The sequence below is a fragment of the Echeneis naucrates genome, chromosome 16, assembly GCF_900963305.1.
Source record: "Echeneis naucrates chromosome 16, fEcheNa1.1, whole genome shotgun sequence".
NCBI classification, from domain to species: Eukaryota; Metazoa; Chordata; class Actinopteri; order Carangiformes; family Echeneidae; genus Echeneis; species Echeneis naucrates.
The window spans coordinates 18,510,748-18,531,180 of record NC_042526.1 but is presented as its reverse complement, the minus strand read 5'-3'; the positions used below and the strand labels follow the sequence as shown (position 1 = coordinate 18,531,180).

Genomic DNA, 20,433 nt, shown 5'->3' with positions numbered 1-20,433 from the left:
TTATAATCCAGACTGTGGATGTTCACTTATCACATCATCACGTTGTGAGCATGAACTATTTTTAGTGATACAGCTATGACATTTCTTTATATCAAAAAATGTGCTTTAAAAAATCAAGCAATTACATTTTTTTATGGTTTATTGCACTTTTTAGCAATTTATTTAGTTAGTCTGGAACAAGTGTATACATATTATTAAAACCAGGATTCGCTATATAGCAAATTAAGATTCTACAAAAATTGGCATTGCAGCAGATATTTTCTGGTGGACTTGTTCCACTTTAGGTCATAAAGGAAGCACATGCATGTAAAGATAACATTGCTAATTTTGGCCACAATATGCACAGGAGAATATGAGAATTGAATCATATTGTGTGTGTTTTAGATATTAATGAATGCAGGCACTATCCCGGCCGCTTGTGTGCTCATAAGTGTGAGAACACTCTGGGATCCTACAAGTGCAGCTGCACCATGGGGTTCAAGCTCGCTGCTGATGGCAGGAATTGTGACGGTAAGTCGCAACAGGCTGTACTGCACACATACACTCACAGACTGGAATAATAGAAATCCTTATTGAGTCTTACTTTAGATTTTCTACAAGAGAACAGTCAACGTCTGTCAGTCACAAAACAATGTAGGCCCAAACATAGTTTCATTGTGATCTTGGCAGTCCACCGAGTCTCATCAAAATGGAGACAGGCATTTACCATCAAGCTCCGACAGAAGTTTATTTAGATGCATTAATGGATAGAGTGCAGTAAAGAGGCTGCTCTGGCTGCCTTGGCTCCTTTCCCCATTATGAACCAACCTAAATGTTTTTGCTATAGCCATCATTAGCATCAGCAGCTGTTTCACTTACTAGCAGTGCTGGTATTTGTACCATGTGTCCTTAACTGATACCTATAAGGGAGAGGACCATTTTGTGTCTGGAATGCCCCTCTTTTATCCACAATAACACATCCTAGTCTGCTCAGTTTAAGACCATTCTCACCTTTTCCCTGATGGGAGTTCTTTATTCTTCTCTTGTTTGTAGGATCAAACTTCACATTGTTCTTTAATAATCCTTTCCTTGTAGATCTGAATGAATGTGAAAGTAACCCATGCAGTCAAGAGTGTGCCAATGTATACGGATCCTACCAGTGTTACTGTCGTCGTGGATACCAGCTCAGTGACATCGATGGTGTGACTTGCGAAGGTAAGGTAGGACCAGGGACAGGTGCTAAATATCTTGGAGGTGCAGCAAATTCTCAAGTGATTACCATCATTGCCTCAAGGTTGCAGCATAATGTGCACAATTCATGGAGGGCTTGGATAGTTCCCAGACATGTCATTTCTTGTGATTTAACTTGTGTTTATTTGACTCTGACCTTTATAGATATCGACGAGTGCGCGCTGCCGACCGGAGGTCACATTTGCTCCTACCGCTGTCACAACACGCCTGGCAGCTTCCACTGTTCATGTCCTGTCATCGGCTACACCTTGGCACACAATGGCCGCAGCTGCCAGGGTAAAATGTCCTTACTTTGCTGCTAGAGGTGCTGGCTGCAGTTTTAGACCAATTTTAGTTACTTCCATGAATGTATTGAAAAAATATTCCACTTTTTGTCTTTTGCCTCCCAGATATTGATGAGTGTGTGACAGGAACACACACCTGCACAGAGAATCAGAGCTGCTTTAATGTACAGGGAGGATTCAAATGCTTGTCCTTTGACTGTCCAAACAACTACCGTCGCGTAGGAGAAACGTGAGTATCTGGAGTGTCTGGGATGCAAATGCTACAAATCTTCTCTGCTGAGAGTTCATATGTATGAGGTTAATACTTAGCATACTGATGAATAATGCAAGCAAAACAGCATAACTTACCAATATAAATATAAACAGCAAACCTCACATACATAAACAGAATTTTAAATGTTCATCATCAGTAAAGCTACAACAACCAACACTGATTCATGTAGCTAAAGGCTCTGCATGTCCAGTATGTTCAATGCTGGAATGACTTGAATGAATATTTGGCTGGAGCATGTTCTGTTGTTTTAGAGTGATGCTTATAGATACAGGTTTTTTTGTTGTTGTTTTTTTTTTTTTGAGCATCAATTCAAGATTTACCACAGGCTGTGAATGCCCCCCCCCCCTTGTTTGGAGAAACAGTTTGGAGAAACAGAACTTCTTGCATGATCCCACAGAGGAATCCACGACTGGCCGATCAGGCATTAGGCTGATCCTGCCATTGCATGCCATGCACGGCAAATGAAATTCACACCTGGTCTCTCTCTTCCTCTCTCTCTCTGTCTGTTACTCCCTGTGCCTGTTTTGTTCTGTCTTTTCCTGTCCTGTCCTGCCCCCGCTCCTGCCCCCCACCCAACCCTTCTCTTTTTACAGTCGATGCGAACGCTTGCTTTGCAATGAGTCTGTCGAGTGCCTGGCCATGCCCCTGAGAATAACCTACTACCACCTCACCTTCCCCACCAACATCCCCGTCTTCACCAACATCTTCCGTATGGGCCCCTCCCACTCCGTGCCAGGCGACGACATCCAGATTCTTATCACTGCCGGCAACGATGACGGTTTCTTCAAGACGGAGCAGATGCCCACAGGCGGTGTGATTTCGGTGGCAAAGCTAATCAACACGCCACAGGACTTTGATCTGTCTGTGGAGCTAAGGCTGCGTCGTTATGGCACCATCAGCACATACCTGGCTAAAGTGCTGGTGTTTGTTACCCAGGAAGAGCCCAGATTACCTTACAATCCCCATTTAGAGTAAATAGCCTTAGGTAGAGGCTTCACTCATAAAAAGGATGTGTCATTTTGAATTGTACTGTGAAAAAAACACAAGTTTTTCCCCAACATAAAATTCAGACTGATAACATTGATGCAGTCAAGGCTTAGTTGGAACAGATTAAACATTACAGAACTGCGTACATATATATTTTTGCTAAATATAAAGACAAAATTTCATTCTGTTCACCTTTATGACCATGTTGCCATTTATATTTCTTTCATTCATGTATTTATGCTGTTAAATTTAGTGTGACCTAAAAGAGTTTGACATATAGTATTGATAGAGGAAGTCTTCATTTGCTTGGGGATCTAGGACCTAATGGTCCACTCGTCTCTGCTGTCCTTTTTATCCATTCGTTGTCTTGTCATCTTTAAATAGATGTGTATTCAGTGTGTTAGAACAGGGGTGGCACGATAGTGCAGTGGTTCTCAGTGTTGCCTCACAGAATATAAAATGTGAATGTAAAGTTAGCAGTTAGCATTATAATCGAATGTTTCCGTTACCGTTCAGTACTTCGAAAAATATGATTATTGACTATTCAGAAGAAAAATGTCACCGTTTTCATGTCTGTATAATAAGTAAACCAGTATTTGAATAAGCGTTGGGAACAGCAAGCATCCTGGCTCCTCCACATCTCAGTGAAAAACACTGATGTTTCATCACAGCTGTTTTTTGGTGGGTTAAATAGGAGGACCATTTCTTGGAAGCCAAACTAATTCCAGCTTTTCAAACTGTAACAAATCACCAGACAACAAAGGTCGGTCTGAATGAATTACTTATGATGAATTATCCAAACTGGTCTCTATAAATTACTTAAAAAAAAAAAAAAAAAAAAAAAAAAAAAAAGCTAAACATGACTGTCTCACACCAAAGATATGTTAAAGATGACACATCTTTTTTAAAAGTGCATTGGAAATTACATAACAACTACCCACAAAAAATCTAAAAGAAGCCGATTTTTAGCCCTCTAACATTTTACATAATCAACTTTTTCCTATTCGAGTTAAGGATCACAGTATAAAACAAGCCCAAGTGAATGCATCATCTGGGAGGTAAGGCATCACATTAGCCACTAGGTGGCATTCTAGGTCAGGTTAACTTTTGAAATAATAATGATCGAAGTTTGCCTAAAACTAAGTGTAATTTGACTATGGTTGTATGATAAAGTCTGACATTTTGCAGTATTTTATGGTTTATGCATTGGCTGAATCACTTTTTTTTTATTAAAATTGAAATAGAAGTGATGCGCTCACGTCAAATTCAGTTCTTGATCATGGTACTCTGTGGGGCAGCTGTGTGAGCAGCTGGAATGTGAGGCCACAATATGAATGGGGGCAAGAAGACTTCATCATCACATAGTTTTGTATTACTATTACACCAATAGCGAAAATCTGGCAAACATATGTAATGCATGCATTGAAAATTAAAGGTATAACCTGTGATCTGAAAAGGGTATTCTTAATAAGCAGGGGAAAAAATTATGAACTGTCCCATCCACTAGACTTTTTACTTATATGTGTGAGTACAGCTACTTCAAATTTCAAAATTTAGGAAGACCATGAAGTAATTCTATGCCTCCAAATTCCAGTGAAAAACCGAATTGTATCTGTTAATGCACAGATACTACTTCCCAAGTTTCCCAGTTACCTTGTACCGCAAATACATCTTTCTTTCTCTTTTTTATGTCCATTTTTAGTTCATTTGGGACTTAATGTGAAATACACAGATTTCCACTGCGTAATGTGGGTGTAAACCCCAAAGCAGACAGATAATCCAAATGAAGGCTGAGTAAGTGACACAGGATGGGATGCAGTGGCAAAGGAGAGGAAATGTGCACCAGCAGGAGGGAGTATAAATAGTTTGACATGCTGTGAGGCTGCTGCCCAAAGGCTGTGGCTTATAATAACTGTAAATTCAGATGTCCTAGGTTCCTCCTGTCCTGAGCTGTCAGGCCTGTAAGGATGCACTTGGTCCCTAGTGGGGATATCCTTAAAATAAGAACATAGTGGCGCGCAGGAGTTTTTTTCCTCCCCTCTGACATTGAGTTATGGGGCTCTGGGCTCTGGCCGGTGGTCTGAACAATTTGCGGTACAGCAACATCACCGCGCACAGAATGAATGATGCCCTGCAGTATTTGTGTTGGGGCGTTATCAATGCGCTGTCTATAAATAATAATTACCAAAAAAATAAAAGGTCCTATGCTTGACCAGAGGACTTTCATCCAAAAAGTCTGTTTTTCTTTCTGGTCTGAAAGTATTGGGGTTTTTCTCCTGGGTTGGGCCACGAGAGGCATGGGGGAGATGAAGACGACGTGTATATGTGCTTGGATGTGTGCACACACTTGTGCTCAGAAATGTGTAGACAAGCATGTTGCTGAATGCACAAAGGCATGCATGCACATATCAACATAAAAACACACACATCCAGGCATTTTCGATGCAGATACATACACGCATTGCGACACACATGGAGGTGTAATTATCTCCACTTGCTGCGCCTACTTTGAAGTGCCCATCTGCGTGTAGAAGGGGGCAGTTCATCCTGGGTCATTATCTTCTCGTAAATTTACTCTCTAGCCCAACAGAGCTTCCACCTCGTCCTCCAGAGTCCCACTCGGGTCTCTCTGCTGCTTGGGCCGTGGTATTATAAACTAGGAGAACATTTTGTGGGTTTGGCCTAGGCCAAAGCAAAACTTGGACCCACCCGCTAATTGCTAATTACAAGCCCCTACCCAGTGGCGGCTTGACTTTTTGTCAGGGGCTTCTCTCCTAGCTCTCCATGAAAGGAGCCCTGCAACCCAAGCCGGGACTGGGCTTTGAGCTGCAGCCTATAGGTTCCCTGTGGAGTGCCAGAGATCCACGGCCCATGACTCACAATGTGGCTATATGGTTGCCATGCACATTAACTGGACTTATACATGGCAACCTTGCTGTTTTCATAACCCAATATAACCATGCGCTGACTTGTCTCCTTTGTAAAGACCCAGCTCAAAGTTAACATCTTGAATGTCAAAGTCAAGGCTTTTATTTTGTTTCAAACATTCTCTCATGTGCACAAGTTCCTCATCGTTACAAAGACAAGTGCTTGATTTATGGGGTTGTTAATGCCTCACACCCCTCTCGAGGTCTTATGTAGCAGACAGGTAGTGAATGGTGATACTTCAGGTGGCGTTAGCTTTAGGAACCAGCAGAGACCCTCCATTCCCTCCGACCTGTCACTGATTAGTCTGTGGAATAAACAAAGCCCTAAATAATAGGATGAGAGCTGCCCTGGGGAGAGACTGGGGAGTTGTCTAGTCATGTTGCTCACAATTTAGGAGTCTTTTAGAACACTCCCTTGCCCCATAAATCCTCCTCAAGAGATTATCTGATTTGAAGCCGTGGATGCTCAGCAAATCCAAATATTTTTCTGAACAGGTTGTGGATCATTCTCTGTGAGTGCAGTAATTCATTTCCCACACAGTTTGGAATAGTGCGTCAGAAAAGCATCAATGGCAACGCAAGTCTCCACAAACTACAAAGTTTGGCTTCCGCAAGAGCTTTGGCCATTGTTGGTTTATTATTCTTCCAAACCACACTGAGTCTGATTGTTTTTGATGTTGACTGCTATATCCAGTGTCCATTCTGCCTTGTTCAGACATTGTTTGTGTAGTGGCCATTGGAGTTGTCCAACTGAATTCTTGATTACGCATTCGGCTGCTCGGAAGGATGCCCTGTTATGCCCTGGAAACTAAATGTGGTTGACTCTGAAGTCTATAGGCTATAGACATTACCTAAAGGTCAAAGGCCATGTGTGTATTTTTTTCTACTTTTTGTTTTGGGTGTGTATGTTTCCTCTCTACTTTAGGGCACCAAGGCTTGAGCGCTCCGACACCATTCGCTGTATAAAGTCCTGTCAGCCTAGTGATGTGGCCTGTGTTCTGGACCCCACGCATTCAGTGTCCCACACCTTCATCTCCTTGCCCACCTTCAGAGAGTTCACAAAGCCAGAGGGTAAGCACAAGTAAATTGTGACAATTAAATTTTTATGAAAAAGTTTATAATAAATAAGTTGGGCAGCAAAAGTGAAAAAAAAAAAACAAAACAAAAAAAAAACCAGCAACACTTATGTTCCATAAAGAGAAAAGATATATAATGGGGAATAAACAAGTCTTAAAAAACAGTCAACAGGAAAAATCTATTATTCTTAATTTTATTTTTAACCAAAGATTAGATGAGAAAATTGAATCCAGTCTTATTGTTTTTGGGTAATCATGAAGCCAGTCAGCTCAGCTCCATGTACAGACTGAAACCAGAGGGAAATAGCTGGCCAGGCATGTTGTAGGAAGCCAAACCCTCCTACCAGCACCTATAAAAGCTTAACAACTACTACACATGTTAATCTGTGCAGAAAACAGAGTAAAAACAATGCACATGTGAATTAGGCAGTGTGTGAGTTAGTTTTGGACAGAGCCAGGCCTGTTGTATCCACCTGCTTCCAATACCTTAGCTATGTGAAAGTCTCCACATTTAGTTGAATAGCTAGTGTGCTGATGCAAAAAATGCGTATATAAGTGTATTTTCCAAGATTTTGAACTGATGCTGTGCTACAAAAATGACCGATCTCCCTTCTAAAATGTCTGCTGTTCATCCCCCTATTTACCATTTTCACTAACCCACAAAAACACTACTTCATTTCTGTGGCTTCGTTTTGTGACAGAAGACTCTGTTAAAACCTTTGGAAACAATGAATTTGAGGATGGTATGAAAACTGGTGGTTTTTTCTGTGTCACTGTGGTCCTCAGCCCATTTTTTTCCTTTGGCTCTACTTTATCTCATTCAATTTCTGAGCTCTCATCAAATGCATTTCCCTGCAGTTGTCAAAATACGTATGACCACTTCTGACCCCCCCCCCCCCCCCCCACACACACACACACACCCAAATGAGTTCTTTCACAATGTTCCCCATGCAACCTGGGCTTGGCTGGCCCACACCAGAGACTAGGTGCCATGCTGGTTGGATATGAGTTACCACAGTAATCACGTGCAGACACTAACAGCTGACAAGCATCTATTGGCTGGCATGCAGAGTATGTTTCAGACACGCTCATGCTCAACGTCACGGAGAGTTAGGCTCTTGCCATTTCTCATGATCACCATGTTGGGGTGTAAAGGACTCAGGGCCCTCCAGTTGAACAATAGTATTAAAAAGCCTCAACCTTCCTCTGACCCTCTCACTATACAATAAACACAGACATTTCTGTCTCCCATTTTATTGTCTTTCTCTTGGAAAGAAAAAAAAAGGAATGCAAGAGTTGGCGTGGGTTTGGTGGTGCAATCCCTGTGTGATTATGAGGATTTAGGCTCCAAAAGATTTTTGTGTCTAATTGTTATCTCCAAACAGAGATTGTTTTCCTGAGAACCACGGTGCCGGCTTACGGATCCTATCACTTAGGCAGTTACGACGTCAAGTTTGATATCCTGGAGGGCAATTTGGAGAACGCCTTCGACATCATCAAGCGGGTGGAGAATGGACTGTATGTGGGTGAGTGCAGAAATTTTACTTTAGCCAAACTGGTGCGAACACTTGACAAGAGAATCTTCGACATGGAGCAAATGAAAGCCTCTTTGACTGAACGTTACATTTCTTCTTGACAAAGCTGGTGGTTTTCATATATATATATATATATATATATATATATATATATATACTCTTTTTTTCTGTCAAATTACAAATTAAACTCACATGTGGACACCAAGAGGGGCCAAAAAGGCACAAGAAATCTGCATATGGATAGTCTGGCCTCTCTGGTATAAGTACATGTGACATGGCCCGTTCTGGTCCTGGGATATGTGGTGGCATCATGTAGCTGTCATCGTCTACTCGGGGGGTGTCTGTGTCTTTAGAGGTTTGTCCTCTGTCTGGCTCTTTGAGACCGACAAGAGCCTGTTTCTGTCTCACCAAATATTTGGCATCAAATTTTCACAGTCCTGTGGTTCAACAAAATACCATTTAATTCACTTATCCACAGCTTGGCTTATCCAAAGCAGATCATTACTTTCCACAATGAGTTATGGCGGTTTGAATGTACAGGGTTAGGGTGCATCAATCTATACTTGTTTACTTACATGCACATATGTGTGAGTGATTGCACTTGGCAAGCAGTTTCTCATAACTACCTGTTCGGCCACCGCCAGCATGCAAGAGCCCTGCACCAGTTCAAGTAGGAGTGGCAGATACCATCTCCAGTGGTGTGTAACAACAGCGCATGTTTGGGTTGAAGCCATTCCCACCCTTTAGTCAGGTGGTGACCCAAGGCTGCTGCGCGCCTGTGGGGGAGATGAACTGAGCCTTGGCCCGGGAGAATGAGGGTGTTGTGAACCTCATGATGACACATTGTTGGGCCGATATAGGTGTTTTTGTTTTGGTTGTGTGCTGAGATGCAGGCACGGTGGTAGTGGAAGGATGGTGTCTCCCTCTTCTTCTTCTCCATCTCGCTGATGGATGAAGGGATGGCCTGTCAGACTACACATCTGTCTTTACACGAAAGGAAGAAAGGAGGAGGAGGAGGAGCGTGTGTGACTGTCACTGGTTCATACTGGATTGTGGGTGCACGCAAATGTTCCTCTGTTATACACTTGTGCAGAAACAGATGTCTGCTCAGCTAATGCACCCAAATTCGCAGACATGGCAGACATGGAAAAGAAATGTTTATTACCAGCAATAATTCACATAATTCACTGCAAAAGCAGTTGTAATTATATTGTACTGTTTCATAATGGTACGTTTTTATTGGAATGTGCAATGGTGTAATTTTGCATCAGTGATAAGCCTTATTCTGTCTTATATTGTCTGCTGTGTGCGCAAGTGTCTGTGAGGATTTAGGAGAAATTCCCTGTTTATAGTGGCGTTGATTTGCAGGGGCATATACGTATGTGTGGGTGCAGGCAAGAGAGAGAGGATAACATTGCAGAGAGGGAAAGACAAAGTCAGAGAGAGTGTGATTCAATGAAAGAGGAAAGAGACGGAGAGGGAGAAAATATGTGCAGAAGTAATCCTGGGTGCTTTGCTTCATGTGGTTAAATGTATTGTTCCATTTCCCCATGCTAGGCCTCAGTGTCTCGCCGAGCATTAGAGCACTTAAACTTTCGACCACATGAAAGGTCTGTTTGTGAGGAGCCACTTCTCTCCCAAACCCATTGGATGCTTATTGGATGCAGCTCTTGCATGTTAGCACCAGTTGCCCATCACATATCCAAATTGAGGCCCTGTGCACTGGAGTCTTTGGTCACTGAGTGCTCGCTGTGAAGTGTGGCGTCCATGGCGCTATGAAGGCCCTCTTGGTTTTATTTAGTGGGTTGTGCTGCTGGTGCTTTGGCCCACAGATGCTGCTGTTGCGTAACCATTGTATGAGGCTCGCTGACGTGTCACTTAAGGAAGCTTAGTTTCCAGTATCTCCAGGGTCTCCAACACTGGTATTACAGCTTGGTGGGATATGAGGAGCAGCAGACATTGAGGCTCCACTAATGAACAAGTGCGCGAACTCAAACTAACTTTGGCCATTATTTTTGGCCACTTTTTGTGTTTTTGAAAGGGACAAAAGAGGCAATTAGGAATCCTAAGAATTTGTTGCTAACTTGTGATTCTGAAAAGGTTTGATTGGCTGACACTCTTTTCTGTTCCACTCACTTACTCGCTATTTTAAAACCATTTGGCTGCGCATGCAGGGAATGCACAGACATATGCGCATATGCACATGCAGGCGGGCACACTGGCTGACGGCACATCAAATTGGAGCTGCACCACTCTTTCCTAGTTCCTGGTCATCCATCACTGCCTTTCCCAGTACTGTCACATCTGGATGACAACCATGACAGCTGTGTGCATCTGTGCAAACACGACCAACCCTCAGCCCTTGGAAAAAATTATCTGAACCAATCAAACACTGAGAAACTGCAAAGCGGTGACCACATGAAATCCCTTCAGGTATGCAGACACAGAGCAGATCCACTGATGTGATACCTATCATCCTCACAACAAAGACAACACATATATTTGGAAACATGAGCAGTGCAGGAATGCATTACTCACACTGCTGCTGTCATCCGCTTTTGATTTGGGACAGGTTGTTTGAACAGGGTTGATGATGAGATGAGAGATTTTGGCAGCCAGCAGGTGAATAAACGAGTCCTCCCTTTTAAAACACTGACTCTGTTGTCTCTGTGGGAAGCATAGGCTGAAACAGGGGGATGTCCTGCAACATGGATGAGATACACTCACTGAGCACTTCATTAGGAACATCATATTGCTACAGGGTGGGGCCTATGTTCCTTCATGCCACAGACTCCAAGATGTTCTTGTCCTATGTCCATGTTGACATGATTGTCGCACATCATTTCTGCTCATTTGTCAGCTGATTGTTCATGCTGCAAATATGTTCTACCACATCCCAGAGGAGTATGGATCAGATAAAGATCAGATATAGCTAAATTTGGGAGGTCAGTGAAGTTCACTGATCTCATTCCCAGACTGTTGTTTTGTCACACTGTTCACTACCATGGTGGAAGTTCCCTTTTGAAGATTTTTTGTGGACAGAAAGGGATGCAAATGGTCAATAATAATATTTAGAGAATCTGAATGATCCTAAATGAGCTTACTATTAGACATCAGCCTCAGATTTCTGTTCTTGGCTGACGTCTTCCTTAGCTGTTATAGAAGTTTGACATATTATGAGATGCTTTTCTGTCAATGGAGCCTTTTAGAAAGATAGCCCTCCCGTGTATTCATTTTCTCACCTCTCTCATCAGCAAGGTGTTTCTGGGTCTACATTGGCATTATTGTCTGTATTTCAAAACTGCCCCAAGACTGGCTGATTGGATACAAAAACATGAACAAGCAAGTGTACATATCTTCCTACTAAAATGTTGAGTGACTGAGTGACTGAGCCATCATGCATCAGTATTGTCTTTGGTCTCTCCCAGTTTTTGTGTCTCTGTTTTGTGACAGTGTAGAGAGACAGGACATGGAATAAAGAGAAGGGTCAAAACTGCAGCTGGCTGGCACTTGAAACCAGGGCTATCCTGATCAGAGCAACAGCGTCCACATGATCAGTTGCTATTGGGTCACCCATTAGCTTGTCAATTCTTTCATTCATGCGGTTTTAACTGTCAATTAATTGTAACAGAGATTCATTGGAAATGAAGAAAAACGTGTGACAACCCACTAAGATCTTCCTGTTCAGCAGGAAAAATGCAAACTTAACAAAAGTTATCTAGATCATATGGTTTTTTGTGAGTTATGTTTTTCTGAACTCAGCCAGCTGGCTAGCTGACATGAATGTGGATAAAAGGAATGTACAATACAGCAAGTAGCCAGCTGTGGAATCAAAGAGTCAGGGCATGTTTAGTCATCCACCCATGAATCTGTCCAAATGACTCCCCTTCATGAGTAATTATTTGTCATATGGAGGGATTTTACTGTACCATTAATCATTGCTGTCTAATTCTTTTTTGCTGGATAACATTTTTTTTTTTAAACGTTGTGTTTGTGTTTATCTTACAGGGCAGCAACAGATAGCACAGACTCTTTTCTTCATAAATCACATCCATCCTCCAGAGACACTCTAAGTCTAAGACGTTGCAGCTAAATTCCATTCATTTTTTTAATGCAGGTGAAAACATACCTTTGCCATTTATACCCAGTGCAGAGAATAAGTATCTTTTGTGCTGGTGTTGGTGCAGTCCTGGCAGCCAGTGAGGCAGCCAGTTAGGAGGAAGCGAACAGTGTGTCTCCTTGCAGGTAGCTGTAGTTGTCAGTGCAGTTGTCCACAGTGGCTGGTGGAATGTGAGCTCTCTGTATGAGACATGACTGCTTCAGAGCCAGTGGAGCTTGTGGCTCTGGCTTGTGGCTTCGCTGGTGAGGAGATGAGGACAGCCAGATAAGCAGACAACAAGCTCCCTGAGTTTGAGCGGTTGTCATTTGGATGAATCATGACATGGCGGCAGCAGCAGCAGCAGCAGGCCCACCAGAGTGTGCCAAGCCCACATGGAATCCTTGTCTGTCCCAGTAGAGATTAGTACGGTTGATCAAAGCTCGGTCTTCCCCACCCAACAACACCACAAATAGATGGTGATGCATACCATGTAGCATGTTTACGGTCAAAAAGACACTGGTATCTACACATGTAGTATTTCTTGCAATAAAACTGTCTTAATAATTCAGCAAGTACTCATCATTGCTCTGCTTTCTGGCACTGGTTTTAATCAAATGTAACTATTAGTTAATCACTCAATTCCAAAAATAAATGTTTTTATTTGTGTAGAGACATGCCAATGTGGATTAAATAAGTACTTTAAAGAGTCTATTTTCTCCTCTTACTTATGGTTCTTAGCTTTGAAATGTCACTTGTAATGTGCAAATGTTGTGGTACAGATAATGGCACATGTTATGTCATCTCAGCTGTTGTGGCTAACAATTGCTAAAACCAAGAAGTCCAAGAAAAGAACCAACCCATTCCCGATGGCTACTTTTCAATGATGTCAGTAACCAGTGTGTGACACTGTCCAACAATGACCCATGGGCCATTTGAAAGATCTGCCACTATGACTCATTGACCTTAAGTCATCAAGCCGCATATGTTAGACTTTCAGAACTGGTGTACATGTGGATCCTGGCCCCCTCTTTGCAGTGGTCGAGGGAGCATTTTTTGAACAGCCTGAGCTGCCTGGCCGGTCCGTGCACCAGTGGCTGGTGACCGATCCATAAACAAGAGATCCGCTCCCCAAGGGGTCCATTCACGTGCCATACAGTGGGTTTTGCTGGCAGTTTGAAAAGATTATATCTCAGCCATGCTGACAGGTTATCAAAACAGAAATTGGTTGCTTTGCTAATGGGGTAACAAGGGATTTAGTTAGCCAAATTCTTTGGCTTGCTTCCTTGCTTTTATGGATTTTTTTGTAGAAAATGTGTCAGGCAGTAAAACAAAGAATGATGGAACAACAAGCCTTTCTTTGCCTTCTGTGTGTTTATGCCAAGAAGCATTCAGATGAGCATCATTATTATTGTTAGATACAATAACAAAAAGCCAGAGCGTTAATGATGCTGAAGGATGCCCTCCAGTACCCTCTTTGCATACTGGAACTTTGTACACCACCTGGATACCCTCCAATGGTTTCACTGCAGTGAGCATGCATAGCGCCACAACCAGTGTGTCATTATACAATACTGTGGTGAGGCCAATGCATACTTTTCATTTGTCTCTGGTGTTAAAACCGTTCATTTTGGATTTTGTCACACACTTCCTCGCTGAGTTGTAGAAACCAGAAAACCCAGAAATTGTACTGTTTACATGTAACCCTTCAATATGGCAGCCCTCGTGGCCATGAGGGATGACAAATGCCTCTTGGCATTTGCCTCACTTTGTTTTGTGGCACTGTCTCCGCTACTAGTGTGCATTTATTTAAGTATATTTTCTTCTTAAGGGTCTACTTTATGGTGTGGCAGAATGTTTTGGAGAAGGGAAAGATTGCACAGCTGTTTGTTTGATGGTGGCTGTTTAAGTCTGCGGGATCACCTTTGCACCCTGTGGCAGATGCCTCAGTGAGATGGAAAAGCGCCACAAACCTTTCCAACACTACGACTGGCTCTCCTGCTTTGGTTCTTCAGGCCTCGTTTGACATGACCTTGCATCTCAGTCACAGGACAAATCATCAGATGTAAGTGGGAGGTTTGTGAAAACCTCCCCCCGTGTTTATTTATATAACATCTCAGGTGGTATGGTAGCCAATCAAAGTCAACCTGTTATGTGGCTGCTGACTTTTTGCCTTGCAGCCTGGATGAAATGTTAAAGATGAGTATGCGGTTGTGGTTTCACCTCAGGTTCACTGTGACTATGTGGAGGCCCAGCTGTTAGCTGATGCTTTCCCCTCATTGAGGATACCACTATGCTTTTGATGGGAAGCTTACGGAAACACAGAGTCATCATGTTCGGATTTCAAGAGAGGCTTCCAAGAGGTCACATACACTGACTTTAGCATCGGACCGCTTTGTGCACAATTGGCACAGGAGCCCAAACTGTAACAACATAATTACTCTTTTCTTGTCCTCAGGCCTGTGGATAAAGATAAGTTAAACAAAGACTAGACGTCGAACAAAACATGTTTTGACAAATTAGGTGTTTCTTACCCAGCCACAAATCACTACAGAAACCCTGATACATCTTACAGGTTACATCTTACTGACTTGTTGGTTATCACACCCAATAACAGAGAGTGGAGGCAAAGAGAGCTGAGCAAGACTGGACCAGAACTGTGTTTTGACTTCAGTTTCAAATCATCAGTCCCAAGCTGTGGGGAAATTTGGAGGAGGACACTCAAAGAGAACAGAGTTGTGCCGTCCATATGTGCTAATTAGACCACAAACAAATTTACAAAACACTAACAAGCCTAAGACACATTCCACATATTGCATTATTTAGATGTCCTTCATAAATTTTCAGTAAGGATTTGATGTTTTTCTGTGTTTTTGCTATTTATTTTTTATGTGGTAAGATTGTTTAGCTTTCTTTCATAGAAAAAATCTTTAAGATTTTCAGTGGAAAACTTACCCTCAGTTGACCCTGATTATAGAGTGTTTAGTTCTCATTAGATTTAGGCCACACTCACTGTACACTGTAATTTAAAAAAAATAAGCCTTAATGTGGATTAAAACCCATCTGTCTATGTGGTGGTCCATATTGTCCTCATAATAATATCTTACTCATCTTCATTGTGTGCTTGTTCGGCCCAGCACAGAAGCTTTTGAACTGATTTTATTTGATTTAAGCACATGCACAAATAACTCAATTTGAGTTTGCATTGGTCAACTCAGGGTTGCGTGCCATCTCGGTTGGCTTATGTCTGAAAATAATTGTCAGACTCAAAATTGAATCTCTTTTTCCATGTCAGTTATTTTCTTACAGTTCGGTTCGGTTTAAGCAAAGGTTAGCTCTCTGAAAGATGCTGCTGACGCTTTGGAAACAATAAAGTCTCAGTCCCACTCCCCTCCATCTGGTGTCACTATGCAACAGAGTCCCAAAACACCAAAACAAGGGGGCAACCCTGGTAGAAGTGGGCCCCATTCCACACTCCTCCAAGTGCTTATCACCCAAATCTGCTGTAATCTGCTGTGTGCCCACAGATTCGACTCACAGAAGGACAAGAGCAAAAAAAGTGACAGAGAGAGAGAGAGAGAGAGAGAGAGAGAGAGAGAGAGAGACAGCAGTTCAAGCTCCTATAGCTTGCCCCTCCCAGAGTTAAAGATGGATTCCCGGAGGAATGCCTCCATTGCTGTATCGCGTGACTGTGGCTGCTCCCCTCCATCAAACACATGGGACTCATTTACCCTTGTGGGCCACAGTGACGGTGCCACAAACACCAGGCCCCCCCAAGAAACGAAGAGAAGGGAAGGAAGAGAAGGAGGAGAATGAGTGGGCAGGGGAATCTGTCATTGTATAAAGCCAGTGTCCCAAAGGTCAAATAATGCATTATAACTTGCCCCGTGATGAACAATGACCAAATGGGTTTTATTATTTTAACACATGAAGCAGCAAAGCAAACAGCCTCATAATTCAGACCGATTGGTGCAGTGACGTGTCGTTACTTGGATCCATGATGAATTGAAGCCTTGAGTCATCTTCTAAAAGACTTGAGCGCTTCACTGGCTCAGTCATGAATAAGAGAAATGCAAGAGGAACGAATGGGAAAAAGAAAGAGGATAGCTGAAGGTGCGATCAGAGGACAGTGTGGTGATTGTGCTGCCTGACTGCACTCTGCCGATGACTGTTCAAACAGGCCAGAGCTGAAATGTCACCAGCCCTGTGCAGAGAAAAGGCCCGCTGACAGCCTGTTTAAACACTGCCGTTTTTTTTCCCCCTGTAATCGCATGTTCACTTAAAAACCAGGACCCAGTGAATTCCACGGGCATTCAGTAATGCTCCATTTCACTGTGTTTACTCTCCCATCTGTTTCACCCTGATAGGGATGGTGTCCTTTGTCCACAGGAAGGGTGGACGCTGGGAGGGGAGGAACAAAATTGGGATTCTCATTTACAGTTGTGACCTCAACTTTGGGTAGATCACTGGTGTTGCATCATTCAAACAATCATCCAAAAGTACCAGTCGATGCTGAGGCTCACCTGACAGACATTACTAAGACTCTTCCTTGCTTTCATGTTCCAGGGGAATTGGGAATTCTTATGCAAATCAACAGTGTTAGAGTTGCTATTTACTGGCACCATTTCTACTGATGAAACTTCTTTACAAACTAAAAATAACGTATATATAGAATTTAGAAGCCTGTCAAACTTTAAATGGGCAAAGAAAGAATACAACTGTTTCAAACAGCCCAAGATCAGGATCTTGTCTGTGAAAAGATACTTTGTGTCATGTACTGAAAGAGAAATGTAATTTACATAATGTGCTCAGCACCACAAATAAAATTCTTCCAGCCTCAATTGTATTGGGGTGGAAGCAAATTTTCAAACTCAAAAGCTCAGCACTTTAAACCAAAACTATCTGCATGGCTAGAAACCACCGGGGGGTAGAGGAAAAACAAGTTCTGGATGACCCTTCAAACCAAATAGGAACAAAGAAATCATAACATTTAACATCCAGTCAAATCCTCATTAGTTCATTTGTTTTAACACTGGTTAATTTGTTTTAATAATGGCTAACCAAAGCATTTCTGGAGTAGTTGTCACTGATGCCAACCAAAGATTGGCTACAGCTGATCAAGATTTACAAACCAACATTTCACTGGTATTTTGTCTTGTTGCTGCTGTTTCATAGCTTTTTTCTTTTTCCCTGGTTCTGGTAATAACCAAGTAGCTAAAATAAGTGACTACCTGAAATATAATAGCCTATATATGCAATAAAACAGCTCACGGTATCTTCAAATGTTGCGTTGGGGCGACACAGAAATTGGCTTTGATTGGTAATGGAGTTAAAGAGTTGTTCTGCTTTGCCTCCCTCAGGTGTTGTTCGCCAGGTGAAGCCTGTGATTGGTCCGATGGTCACGGTACTGAAACTGTCAATGCGCAACCTAACAACTCAGGGTGACTCTGGGCAGAACATTATCAACGTTCACGTCTTCGTCTCCGAGTTCTGGTTCTGAGGAGGCATCTGCCAGATTTTATAACATGTGTTAGGACGTCCATTGTCAACACTGTGTACATAAGTTTGATGATATCAACTCAAAAATCATTATCAAGGTTGTGTAATGTTGCAATGTTGGATTACTTGTGACAGTTTATAAGATGCAAGAGCACTAGCTACTTCTGGTGAGAGCACAACACTTTGTTTTGAAGACAAGCTCAGTGCATTCCTGTGTTGCACATGCGGCAAAATAGAGCTAAATATGCAGAAAAAAAAAAAAAAACACATCAGATATGAGACAATCAGAACAGTTTTAAATTGAACGTGCATGCATTTAGAGAGGCTGTTAAATATATGATGGTGACATTCAATAATATTCTTCTCATGAAACATTATAAGCCTTTGTTTTCGTAACATTCACTTTTCTTTCTTACTGTATGCGTTGGATTATTTTTTCTATGGAATAAACACTATTTTATTTACAGTATTTGTTTTTGGTTTTTCTTCACCAAAAAAAATCAATGTTGGATTGACTCACTGAATTTAAACATTTGGGTTTTGGGACATACTTTACTACATCTGGGCAATAGACCTGATCTTGGTCATTCACAGTGCAGTAACAATAATTTGATCCACAGAATATATGAGTTTCCAAGTGCAAGTGACCAGTTGCTTTGCATTACAGCAACAGTGTGAATCAAGTCATGTGTTGGTACATGAATGGTTATCATTCTGCTACATTTATGAAGTGATTATTGTTTGGGTTGAAACAAGTGCTTTTTTAAAACTTTTTTATACTTGATTTGTGAAATAGATGGCATAAAATAACAAACAGACAGTTAAAGTAACTGTAATTAAAATCTTAACAGTATAGCAGTATTACTAAGAATTAAGCATAACAATTTTCTTTTACCAACCAAGGTAATGATTTCCCTTTCTATCACTTCTTTTGTTCTGCCAAATTTAGCACGCTAACCAGCTTGCGCAAGCCCAGCCCAACCCTGCCTTGTCATTTTCCCATGGTAACTCTGAGTGACGCTTGTGTTATGAGGACGGAGGAAAAGCATGTTCTCAAAGTTGTGGGACAATCCTCTATAAAAGAAATAAAACTGACCATCAGTTTCTCATATGGGAAACTAATGGTGGTCTCCTGAGTTGAAAATCCTGAATCGGTCTTTATACCAGTTCATCTGATTTACCTCCCTTACAGTAATTAATAAAGCCACTCGTGGTCACTTAACAACAAAATATAACTGTAGGCTATAATAAACTGTTTGCACAGAAAATCAATGGGTTGTATTTTTACAGGACAGTTTCCATACACCACATTTTGCCTCATTATTTGTCCACGTCCTGGCCCGTTGATGCCCCTTTGGCTTGTGCATCATGAAATGGCTGCAGTTAATCATCATTGAACTCATCTGTGCTTGGTACCTCTCCCTAATATGACGTAATGTTACAATCCATCTCAGAGCACTTAGACCAATCTATTGGACAAAATGAGTCTTCACCGATTGCCTCTACCTGATACAGCACATATGTACTGTAGTTCCTGAATTTCCCAGCTACACTCCTTTTGCGGACAACAATGTAATGCCTTTAAAATGACACATGATGATTTACAGTAGTGTGGAACTACTTCCAATTTACTACTCACTCCAGAATAATACGCTTTTGACATTTTTATCAAACCTGGAATTGCCCTTTATGATCTAAACAAATGTTTTCAGCACTCTGGTACTTTGCTACAATTTCACTAGATGTATTTTGGCTGAGAAAGCTACACTTGCAAAACCCACACTCGTGAATGGAAGCTCAATCGCGACCATTCCGACATGGCAATGTTTGCTGGCGAACAGAGTCATACAGCAGGCGATATCTTGGGTAGTTTACTTGTCCATGGCAGCATTTTAAACATGTTTAAAAACAATATGTTTATTGTTGCGTGTGATCATATGTGTTGTGGAGGGGCAGTAAAGAAGTATTAACAGCGTGTCCTCTGAATGCCCTCAGCGGGTATATACTTAAAATACTGGAGCATAAATGCAATGGGCTTTTTGGCAATTTGGAGTATGGGAGGCAATGAGGATTTCCACAAAATCTCCAAACTCCTTGGTAGACTTATTTAGGTGGGGATGGGGGGGCACAAGGTGGCAGCAGGGGTTGAAGACCGTGAGCATGGGTACCAGTAACCACATTCCTAATTATGCTTATCAGTGAACCAGAACTCCTCTCTGCATCAAACACGGGTGGAGACATCAGACAGAGAGCAAGCCGACCACATGTCAGTAGCAACCTAACTATGAGACTGTAATCATCACTGTGGCCGAACCCAGCAAAATCCTCCAAATACTTCAAAGACATACAGGAGGAGACCCATACATCAGGTTCTCAAGTCATCTGCCATGATGGATTTTTAGGCTCTGCTGAAGGGGGATATCCTCTTCAGAGGAAATAGAGGCCACCAGGTCAGCCTTGTGGTCGACATGAAAAGAGCAAAGAAATGCAATATGCATGTATTTGTGTGCACATGTTCAGCACAC

At 42.0% G+C, this 20,433-nt stretch overlaps 1 protein-coding gene across 2 annotated transcripts in view; it reads left to right on the top strand.

The window, feature by feature from the left end:
* Positions 1-18,227, top strand: part of fbln1 (fibulin 1) — a 28,167-nt gene extending 9,940 nt beyond the window's left edge. Inside the window, exons 11-17 of one of the 2 annotated variants that reach the window (XM_029522928.1) lie at positions 385-510; positions 1,075-1,194; positions 1,375-1,506; positions 1,620-1,743; positions 6,628-6,773; positions 8,164-8,304; positions 17,770-18,227. In XM_029522928.1, coding sequence (XP_029378788.1) covers positions 385-510; positions 1,075-1,194; positions 1,375-1,506; positions 1,620-1,743; positions 6,628-6,773; positions 8,164-8,304; positions 17,770-17,909 — 929 coding nt within the window. In that variant the 3' untranslated portion in view covers positions 17,910-18,227. Of the gene's footprint in view, positions 1-384; positions 511-1,074; positions 1,195-1,374; positions 1,507-1,619; positions 1,744-2,381; positions 3,628-6,627; positions 6,774-8,163; positions 8,305-17,769 lie in introns of those variants that run through there. The other variant, XM_029522929.1, reaches the window with a different exon arrangement.
* Positions 18,228-20,433: the final 2,206 nt, after the last annotated feature.